Source organism: Marmota flaviventris, chromosome 8 (assembly GCF_047511675.1).
Source record: "Marmota flaviventris isolate mMarFla1 chromosome 8, mMarFla1.hap1, whole genome shotgun sequence".
Lineage (NCBI taxonomy): Eukaryota > Metazoa > Chordata > Mammalia > Rodentia > Sciuridae > Marmota > Marmota flaviventris.
In genome coordinates, this window is record NC_092505.1 from 3,844,448 (window position 1) to 3,855,334 (window position 10,887).

The window sequence follows — 10,887 nt, forward strand, 5'->3', positions numbered from 1 at the left end:
TCACTCCCTCCTCACCTCTCCCCTCCACTTCCCTCCTCACCTCCCTCTCTCACTCTCCCCCTCACTCTCCCCCCTCACTCGCCTCCGCACTCTCTCCTCACTCACCTCCTCACTCTCACCCTCACTCTCACCCTCACTCCTCCCTTACTCTCACCCTCACTCCCTCCTCACTGTCCCCCTCACTCTCCCCCTCACTCCCTCCTCACTCTCCCCCTCACTCTCAACCTCACTCCCTGCTCACTCTCCCCCCTCACTCCCTCCCTCACTCTCCCCCTCACCTCTCCCCCCTCACTCCCTCCTCACTCTCCTCCTCACCCAACTCCTCCTCTCTTCCTCACTTACCTCTCACTCCCCTCTTACTTACCTCCTTAGTCACCCTCACTCTCCTCCTCATTCACCCCTCACTCCCCTCTTAGTTACCTTCTCACTCACCTCCTCACTCCCTCCTCACTCTCCTCACTCTCATTCTCTCTGTCCCCCTCACTGTCCCCTCACTCCTCCTCACTCCCTCCTCACTCTCCCCCTCACTCTCACCCTCACTCCCTCCTCACTCTCCCCCTCACTCTCCCCCCTCCCCCTCACCTTTCTCACTCCCTCCTCACTCTCACCCTCACTCTCCCCCTCACTCCCTCCTCACTCTCCTCCTCACCCAACTCCTCCTCTTCCTCTTCCTCACTTACCTCTCACTCCCCTCTTACTTACCTCCTTAGTCACCCCTCACTCTCCTCCTTATTCACCCCTCACTCCCCTCTTAGTTACCTTCTCACTCACCTCCTCACTCCCTCCTCACTCTCCTCACTCTCATTCTCACTCTCCCCCTCACTCTCCCCCTCACTCCCTCCTCACTCCCTCCTCACTCTCCCCCTCAGTCTCCCCCTCACTCTCCCCCTCACTCCCTCCTCACTCTCACCCTCACTCTCCCCCTCACTCTCCCCCTCACTCCCTCCTCACTCTCATTCTCACTCTCCCCCTCACTCTCCCCCCACTCTCCCCCTCACTTCCTCCTCACTCTCCCCCTCACTCTCCTCCTCACTCCCTCCTCACTCTCCTCCTCACTCCCTCCTCACTCTCTCCTCACTCACCTCTCACTCCCCTCTTACTTACCTCCTCATTCACCCCTCACTCTCCTCACTCCCCTCTTACTTACCTTCTCACTCACCTCCTCACTCCCTCCTCACTCACCACCTCACTCTCCTCCTCACCCAACTCCTCACTCTCCTTCTTCCTCACCCCTCACTCTCCTCACTCCCCTCAGTCACCCCTCACTCTCCTACTTGGGGAGATCTGCAGAGTCAGGAGCTCTCCCTTCTACCAAGGGTCGACTGTGACACCTCTCGTTGGACCCCTAATGCAGGGAATGCGAGGGGGCAGTCCTGCCGACTGCCCTGCCTGGTGAACCCCTGGGTGGGAGCCCTGTGCCCTCAGGATTGGGCTGGGGGCCAGGTGCCAGGGGGCTCCTGCTGGCCTGGCTTCCTGCTGACCTTTGCTTGTCCCCCAGAGTGTGGTAGCCCCTTTCTGCGGCGCCAGAGCAGGATCGTGGGTGGAACCAACGCCAACCTGGGCGACTGGCCCTGGCAGGTCAGCCTGCACGTCCAAGACATCCACGTCTGCGGAGGCTCCATCATCACCCCTGAGTGGATTGTGACCGCTGCCCACTGTGTGGAGGAGTATGTCCACGTCCCTTGTTGTCGGGTGGTGGGGGTGGCAAGGACGCTGGGTTTGGAGTGAGACTCTGTGGCCTTATTCAGGGCTGTGAAGCTCCAAGGCCTTCGTATCCACAGGTGAGTGGGGCTCACGGGCTTCACCCTGTGTGCTTCACCCTGTCTGTGCCAAGAGGAGGAAACCATGAGCCCTGGGCAGACTGTGACACCTCTCAGCCAGAAGCATGGCTGAGTGTGGGTAGGCCACGTCCACTCTCAGCAGGTGTGTGCAGAGTGCACCTGGCCCTGGCCCTGGCCCTGCGACACAGCTAGGGTGCCTAGTGCTCATGGCTGTGACCCGATCCCTGTAGCCTCCCTCCTGCCCTGCCCGGCCCTGCCCTTCCGGGCCTCTGCTGTCGGGCCTCCTCTCTCCCGGATGCTTGTGCCAGGAGAAGCCCTCAGATGCACTCGGGGACCTCGTGCCCATGCAGACGGGCAGGAGGGGTGGATGCGTGGGGGTTGTGGAAGGTACTGCCCCCCGCCCGCTTCCTTTTCTTAGTGTCTACTTTGGCACCTGCCTGTGTTGCAGGAAGCCTCACTCCTGGCCTGGCGGTCCTCTGGCTGTGTGTCTAGGACGGGTCACTCAGTGTTTCTGACCTACATGGTCTGCACCTATCACACAGGTGTGCCCTGCTCTACGGGGGCTGCTGTAAAGGTGCAGGGAGTGTCCATGTCTCGCCCAGGAGTGTCCCCTTCTGCCTCTCCCTTCAGGCCCCTGGATCCTGAGAGCTCTCTAGCAGTTGGGGGCCCTCAGATCCCAAATAAAATCCTTGGATAAAGGGAATGTCTCGATTATTATTAGAGTCCCAGTGTGTTTATTAGCATACTTGTATTTGAGTACCTGCTGTCTACCAGGAAATGACCTGACATTTGAAGGTTAATAGGACCCAGTCCTGCCAGAAACAGGGTTTGCAACTTTAGGGCAGATTCAGGGCCCATTTGTGGGCCAGTGCAGCAGCCACAGCAGCCAGAGTCCTCAGCTGGAGGCAGAAAGAGGGGCACGGGTGGGGGGGGGTGATAGGTGGAGCCGCCACTGCCCAGTCCTGCTCTGCATTCTGGGGAGTCGTCTCAGCCTGGGCAGCAGCTCCAGCTTGTAGTTTTCAAAGGACCGCCTGGCGCGGGGTGAGACATGGCGTGCTGTGCCTCTGTCTCCCAGGCCTCTCAACAGCCCGCGGTACTGGACGGCGTTCGCAGGCCTTCTGAGACAGTCCTCCATGCTCTATGGAAGTGGACACCGGGTCGAGAAAGTGATCTCTCACCCCAATTATGACTCCAAGACCAAGAACAACGATGTTGCGCTTATGAAGTTGCAGACACCGCTGACGTTCAATGGTACGTGTGGCCGGAGCGATGCTGACGTTCAGTGGTGCGGTGCTGGGCCAGGTTGTAAGGAGAGAGATGCTGGTTGTTAGCGAGACGCGTGGTCAGGGAAGACAGATTGGCACTGAACAGATTGGCGCTGCTAGAGGAGGGCTTGGCAGAGGCCAGGAGTGCCCTGGTGTGGGGAAGGGAAGCAGGGATGGCCAGATTTGCTCCTCATTGATGTGCAGCTGCTTGGCCCTTGCAGGACGTTTAGCAGCGTCCCTGTCCTCTGCCCACTAGAGGTCAGTAGCATCCACTAGTCGAGACAATCAAAGTTGTCTCCAGACATTGCCAGTCGTACACTCGGGGAGTGATGTCCTTTAGAATCATGGGTTACACCAGCGCCTCCCCTCAGCTTCCTGTTTGGCCCCCCCGCACTAGTCTATGCGAAGGTCTGGAATGTTCTAGCCCCACGTGGGTGCAGATGAAGCAGAGCCTCCCCCTCCCCATGAAGAACTTGCCTTCAAGGTGGGAAAGGGCTCTCACCGGGGAGCCCACCAGGAGCCAGGAGCCAGAGGCTCCACTGTGCTGAACGTGTGTTTTTAGGAGCAACGATGTCACAGGATTCAGAGGGGAACTTCTCGCCTCTTAGAAAGAGGGGCCTGCCAGGGCACACAGTGGGGGTGTCAAGGCACATAGGCATCCGGGGTTCTCGGGGCAGGGTGGTGGGGGCTGCCTATGCACAGGGCCAGGCCAGGCGCAGTCTCTTGCCTGAGGCCATTGCTGGACTCCCAGGGCTCATGGTTTCCTCCTCTTGGCACAGACAGGGTGAAGCCCGTGTGCCTGCCCAATCCTGGCATGATGCTGGAGGCACAACAGCCGTGCTGGATTTCTGGGTGGGGGGCCACCTATGAGAAAGGTAAGGCTCAGGGCATGCAGGCCAGCGGGGCGTGGGGGCAGCGCGGGGCAAGGCGTGGGCAGTTGGTTTGAGTCTCAGTTCTGCTCTTCAGTGGTTGATGATCTGAGGCAGTTCACCTGGCTTTGTGCCTCCGTTGCCCCATCTTAATGGGGAAAAACACACTGACCCTACTTAGCACGCCATGCTTGGGATCAGGATGGGCAGAGGGAGGGGACAGCAGGCATGCACTCAGGGAAGGACATCCACTCGCCCTTGAGAGCCGCTGGTCCATGCCTCTGTTCTTAGGGAAGACCTCGGACGTGCTGAACGCTGCGCTGGTGCACCTCATTGAGCACTCACACTGCAACAGCAAATATGTCTACAATAACCTCATCACTCCGGCCATGATCTGTGCCGGGTACCTGCAGGGCAACATCGACTCCTGCCAGGTAATTGCCAGTTTCTCTTCAACTCTGAGCCTCGCCAGTTCCTGCCGATCCCTTGTGAGGGTCCATGCTCTGCGGGGCTCTGTGAAGCCTCCTGGTGATATCGCTCTGGGGCAGCTGTGGGGACTGGTGGTCACCAACAGCATGAGAGCCTCCTGCGCTTGGCTTCCTGGGAAAGAGCCCTTCCCTGGGGAAGTGCCGGGCAGCAGGAGGGAGTGTGCTGACTTAAACCACAGACAGCCGGCCTCTTGGCCACGCTGAGCTGGGCGCCTGTGTCCATTAATGCCGCAGCCTGCCTCCCGGGGTGGAGGGCGGACGGCACCCCCACTCCTAACCCCTGACCCCGCGCCCTCTGGGTGCTCTGAGATGGGCTGAGGGTTGCAACTAGCCTTTCTACTCTCGGTAACTTGCTGTGTCCCCCAGGGGGACAGTGGAGGGCCGCTGGTCACTTTGAAGAATGAAGTCTGGTGGTTGATTGGGGACACGAGCTGGGGATCTGGGTGTGCCAAGCCTAACAGGCCCGGAGTGTACGGAAACATGACGGTGTTCACAGACTGGATCTACCGACAGATGAGGGTAACTTCCTGTCCTTCCCACTGGGTTTCCGTCTCCTTGAGAGGAGGCCAGCTTCTGCTGCGAGAAGCTGGTTGGCCACCAAGGCACCAGGCCACCCTGCTTCCCACGGCTGCAGTGAAGCTAGATCAAGATCACCTTCCCCCAATCCAGTGTCCCCAGGCCCTGGTGCCCACTGGTGCTGGTGGCAGAAGCCAGCAGGACCCTCCTCGGGGCTCTGCCCTCTGCACTGGAGCCGGCTCAGCTGGCCAGTCACCACCGCCCACATCAACTGAGCCCTGTGGTGAGGGGCAGGGAGCAGAGGGAAGAGTCGGATGGGGCACCCCCCTCATGGGGACCTCCCAAGGGCCCCGGGCAGCCCCCAACTCAAGGGGTGCAGGAGTGTCTGGGGGCCTTGGGTCCCCAGACCCTGCAGCAGGGTAAGGAGCATGGAGAGGGTGACCCCAGGCCCCTGCCATCCTGCCCTGCCACCCTGCCCTGCCACCCTGCCCTGCCACCCTGCCCTGCCACCCTGAGCCCCTCTGCTGGCAGAGCTCTGAGTGTCCCCAGCTCAGGGGCAGCAGGCCGCCCATAGTCTCAGGTCCTGACGCCTTCCAGGCTGGCACTGGTGAGAGACATGCTCTTCCTCTCCTCGTGTCCCCAAGGTCCCAGGTGCTGAAGGAGGGCCAGGACCAGGGGCAGTGCTCTACCTCTGTCCCCTCAATGACATCTGGGTGCAGGGCCTTCACGTTACCTTGGGGCTGGGCCTCACCTGGAGAGGGGCAGGTGGCTGCACGCAGACAGGTGTGGCTGTGATTGGGGGCAACAAGGAGGGACAGTGGGGGCTGGGCACAGGGGTGAGGGAGCAGAGGAGCGGGAGTGTGTGGCTGCAGCGGCAGAGGACCGGGTGTCAGGACGTGTGGCGGGTAGGAAGCAAGGACTCCACGGTGACACCCCTGAGGTGTTGGTGTCCTCAGCCGAGTGTGGCTCCCAGGCTGAGCCTGTTCCCAGAGGTGCTGGGGTCCCCACCGCCCGTCCGCCTGCAGCCTGGCCCCTGCTTCCTGCGCCTGAGCCCTGCCATGTGCACCTGGAGGAGGAATGGCCTGCCTGTTGCTGTTTGAAGAAAGCAGCGTCTGTTTCTTTTTCCTTCTGAACAGGCGAACAGCTAACCTGTGTGGCCGTGTCCACGACTCCCTTGTCCTCAACGTCGTACCCAAGGACCCCTGGGGCTGATTTAATTCCCTGGCGTGTGTGCCTTTCCAGATGATCCCAGGTCCTTTCACTTTGATTAAACAGTGACTTGTCGTCTGCTGCTGTCGGCATCCAGTGCAGGCTGCAGGCCCGCCCTGTCCACTCCCCCAACTCTCTGTCCAGAGGGGTGGCAGGCCCTCCAGGGACATGCATGCAGGCGCTGCCCTGCTGGGTCTTCCTCCTGAGCCTTGCTGACCCCCTTTGGATGAGTGTGGAGGGGTGACCTCTGAGTGGTTGGATGGCCTGAGAGGGAAGAGGGGGAGGGCAGGGGTCTTGGTGGCCAGGGAGGGCCACCTGGTCTCCAGGTGGCTGGTCATATTTTAGTGCCTTCTCAGCACCCAGGGTGGATGCTGGCTGGAAACAAAGGGACCAGCCCTCCTAGGGCACAGCTATGCTGGCCACTTATTGGGACAGCAGAAACGTTTGAGGCTGAGAGTGTAGGCAGAGCCCCCAGAGCCGGGGCTGAACACAGACCCACTCCAACCACTGCAGCCTGGCCCTGGCCTCTCCCTGTGCCTCCTCCCTTCCCCCTCAGAGCCTGTGCTGGCCCCTTGGCTGCCAGTGGGCTGAGCCCAGCCCTCGGGAACCCTCTCAGGGCCGGCTCATCCCATGGAGGCCGAGGTCCTCTGGGGACTCAGGGATGTGCAGACCCGGAAGCCCTGGTTCCGGGTCTGGTTTCTCCTAGACTACCTCGGTGCTCTGGGACCTGGCTTCTGACGCCTGCCCGCACTGGGCTCCCTGAAGCTCTACTGGTGCCCCGTAGGCACAGCGGGCCTTTGAGTCTCTCGCACTTGACAGCTGGCTCCTAACTCAAGGTCCTGCAGAGGAGTGTGAAAGAAAAGCCCCCAAGCTTGTGACAGAGGGGACAGGTGTGTGCGGCACTCCCTGTGGCCCCTTGTGGCCCTGGGTTTCCACTGGAGGGAGGGCCCGCCCTGACATTGCAGAGTGTGACCACCTTGATCGTGGCCAGCTCTCGTGGCTCCAGTGGCTGATGTGCTGCTCCCACTGGGCTTGCAGGGGAGGGTGGGTGCTCCCCCACACCCCCGTGGAGTAGCACCGGGGACCTTCCTCCCAGGCCGGATGCTCAAGCTCCTGGAAGTGGCCAAACGCTCCCAAACACTCCCTTCTCGGTGCGTCTCCTCTCGGTGTGCACCACAGCTCGTCTCCTGCTCTCTGTCTGTTCTAAGCTGTAAAATTCAATGACAGGATACTATGCAAATAAAGTGCGTGCTTTTTTCCAGTATTCATCCAGTCTTTGCAGTTGTGCCGGGCAGCAGGGCTGGGTGGCCTCTCCTTGTTCAACAACGAGTTCGGGCCCGGCCTGGGGGAGGGCATGCTGGTCAGAGCACCTGGCCAGGCCAGGTCCCTGGATTCCCACAGCCTGTCCCGTGGGATGTGACCCTTGATGACTCCTGGAGGGGCCTTGTCCAGGTTCCCACCTCTCCCAGATTCGGGCCCTGAGAGCCACCCGTTCCCACCTTTGTGCCCAGGGTACCCAGGTCCTCGGTCCCAGCCTGACCAAAACAGTCAGGTCCTTTCCATAGTCTCTGTTGGTGCACGGTGGCAGGAAGGCCTCCTCCGGTGTATCCATCCCAAGGCCCTGGAGTTGGAGATGCAGGCAGGAGAGAGACTGGGTGCCTCTCCCCACCTGGGGCAGAAAGCCTCTCTTCCTTGAGCATCCTCAGCGTGTAACAGGGTTGGAGGAAACGACCATGGCTGGCTTCCCTCCCCAAACCTGTCCACATGGAAGAAAGTGAAAACAGAGCGAAGCCTCGACCCAAGCCCTGGGTTGTCTTGGATGACAGGCTCTGAGTGGGGACAGTGGTTCTGGGGGAAGCTCCAGGGATCTGGGACGGCAGCACTGACACTGCTCCTGGGGGGACAGCTGGGCTCCCGGGCATCCTGGGCACGATACGCTCAAAAGTGACACACACAGCCCCCACTCCACGTGTCTCCGTGCAGATGCCACATCTGACTTTCTTGGTGGGTCCCCGGACGGCGTTCCCATCCAGCAGCCCCCAACAGCCCGAACCAGGGCTCTAGCGCGTGTCTCCGTTAGAGGCTGCGCCACTCTGTGCTGGCCTCCACAGTGGCGCTGCGGCGCTGCACCCTGGCTGTGGAGAACAGGGACACGGCCAGCCCCACTCAGATTTGCAAACACAGGGCACTGAACAGCCCCTGAGAGGACGCAGCCCAACAGCGGGAACTGGAGGGAGCCGAGCACAGGCCGCTGTGGGCCTCTGTTGTGGTCTGGATGTGAGGTGTCCCCCCAAGGCTCACGTGTGAGTCAAGGCAAGAAGGTTCTGAGGAGAAATGTTGGGCGGAGGCTTAGCCTAATCAGCATGAGTCCTCGATGGGATTAACTGAAGTGGCCGGTTTGGCTGGGGAAGGTGGGAATTGGGGTGCGGCTTTGGGTGGGTATTTGTATCTGGCCAGTGGAGTCCCCTTCCCGATCATCCTGGAGCTGCTTCCCTACACCACACTCTCCTGCCGCGATGTTCTGCGTCACCTCAAGCCCCGAGGAATGGGGCTGACCATCTCTGGACTGGGATCTCCCAAACCATGAGCCTACAAATAAACTTTTCCTCCTTTGAAATTGTTCTGGTCAGATCCTTTAGTCCCAGCAGTGAAAAAGTCCCTAAAACAGCCTCCCTGGGACTGGGACGCTGGGATGCACAGGACAGGCAGATTCTCCCCACCAGTCCCCAAAGGGCTGCGGGCTAGCTGGAGGTCACATATAAGCCTCAGCAACGGGCACTTCACCAGGGAGGGCTCTGGAATCAAGGGAAACAGTGTCCTTCAGAGCAGAGCAGGTGTGGTGCTTCCCCATGGTCTTGTCCGTGGACAATGACTTCCTCTAGAATGACTGATCTGGGGCGAGAATGACTTCACTTGAAAGGAAAAGCTGGGGAGAGACAAGGAGAGTGACTTCCTGTAGGGAACGCTGCTCCCCCCACAGGATGTGGCCTGTCCTGAACCACCCAGCGTGCCCATCAGGGAGCTGGGATCAGGCTGAGCCGGTGCTGCAGCTTGCAGCTGGCCGAGCCTGAGCCCAGCCTGGGCATGAGGGCTGGGTCCACCTCTGGCAGAGTCCCTGGGGACAGTCACCCAAAGCTCAGGTCCCTGGCAAGCTTGGAGCCCTTTGCTCTAGTTCTGCCGTGGCTCAGTGGATCCGGCTCTGACTCCAGAACCAGGGCTCTGACCAGAGCTGCCCTGGAGCTGCCCTGCACGGCCCCACAAGCCCACACAGGGCTGGACAGCATGGCATGGCCAGGACCCAGCTCACCGGCTGCGCCCAGTGTTTGAGGCAGGAGCCGGGACTTTCACTACTGGAAAGTCACACTGAGAACATCCCTGACGTAGCCACCCGCTCAGGGGGAACAAACCCACGGTCGGTGTTTGAGCCCCAAGAGCCACAGACCACCTGGAGCCCCCCGGCTGGGACGGGGACTCAGACCATCTGAAACCCCTGCACTCCCAGGAGCGCTGTTTCTGGGGGAGGATAAAGGGGAACTGGACCAACCTCAGGCCTCTGGGGCTCATGGCCGCCTGGGGGAGGGTCTGCCCCTGGGATCCATTCCTTCCTCAAGGGACTGAGCCTGCCCTGGGGCTTCCCCACGCTGGTAGGGGACCAGCTCTGTGCCACAGGAGGACTGTACTGAGGGCGGAGGCCCTGGCCTGGGAGAGGACAGACGAGACCAGAGTGTCAGGGAGCAAGGTTCACGCCAGCCCCCAGCTCCTCCCCAGCATGGTCCAGCCTCCAGGGGCCACCGGGTTCTAGAGACCAGGTGCTCCAGACCCACCTTCCCCCCGAGACCCTCCAGGGATCTCCAGGAAAACTGCACACAGCAGAGCAGAGTCCATGTCAGGTCTGGAAACCTCAGATTCCATTTCTGTCCCACAGAACTGCAAGTCCCTGCAAGATTGGGCAGAGCCTGCCAAGGGACCTGGCCATGGGCAATGACTCTAGCAGCCACCAGAGGGCGGCAGCCACCAGAGGACGGCAGCCACTGCGAATGCATCAGCCTTAGGGCTGCTCCCAAGCAGGACTGGGAGAGGCCTGGGATGCCTGAAGGGAGAGCCTGGGGGTGTCTCTGGAGGGAGAGACCTGGGGGTGTCTCTGGAGGGAGAGGATAAGTGGTGTCTTTGGAGAGACTTGGGGCCATTAGGAAGTGGCACTGGGGCTGGGGACACAGCTCAGATGGTAGCGTGCTTGTCTCGCATGCACAAGGCCCTGGGTTCAATCCCCAGCACCACAAAAATCAAAAAACCAAACAAGGAGTGGCCCTGCCCACCCAGCCTCATGAACTGGCGCAGTCCTTTCTTCACTGCAGCCGGCGGTCAGCTCTGGAGCTCCCGGGCTCCGGGTCCTGCTGCAGGGGCACAGGCAGCCCCCACCTCGTGGAGACACCTGCCACAGCTGCGGACTATGCTGAGCCCACAGTCCTCCTGCCTCCCGTCTTGGAGGCGAACCCGACACCGTCCAAGGATTGATTAAGAAGCTTCATGGTCAGAAGAGATCTGGGTGGGGGTGTGCCTGGGAGGGGCAGGGGCATAACCCAGACCCACCCTGCCCCTGACAGGCAGCGTCCAGTGTGGCCTGAGGCCCTCCCTGTCAACGGGCAGCAGAGTTAGAGGATCACCCAGCTGTGGCTGCACAGGGACCCCAGGCCAGCAGGACTGGTCGGCCTGAGTGTCCTAGACAATGTCCCTCTGCTGCTTGGTCCTTGCCCCTCGT

General features: G+C 60.9%; 1 protein-coding gene across 1 annotated transcript in view; it reads left to right on the forward strand.

Moving 5' to 3' along the window:
• The window catches only part of Tmprss2 (transmembrane serine protease 2), a 26,097-nt gene extending 17,766 nt beyond the window's left edge, over positions 1-8,331 (forward strand). Inside the window, exons 8-13 of the mRNA XM_071615767.1 lie at positions 1,499-1,667; positions 2,857-3,032; positions 3,826-3,921; positions 4,207-4,349; positions 4,770-4,992; positions 8,240-8,331. Of these exons, the coding sequence (XP_071471868.1) occupies positions 1,499-1,667; positions 2,857-3,032; positions 3,826-3,921; positions 4,207-4,349; positions 4,770-4,992; positions 8,240-8,331 (899 nt within the window). The remainder of the gene's footprint in view (positions 1-1,498; positions 1,668-2,856; positions 3,033-3,825; positions 3,922-4,206; positions 4,350-4,769; positions 4,993-8,239) is intronic.
• The last annotated feature ends 2,556 nt before the right edge of the window (positions 8,332-10,887 follow it).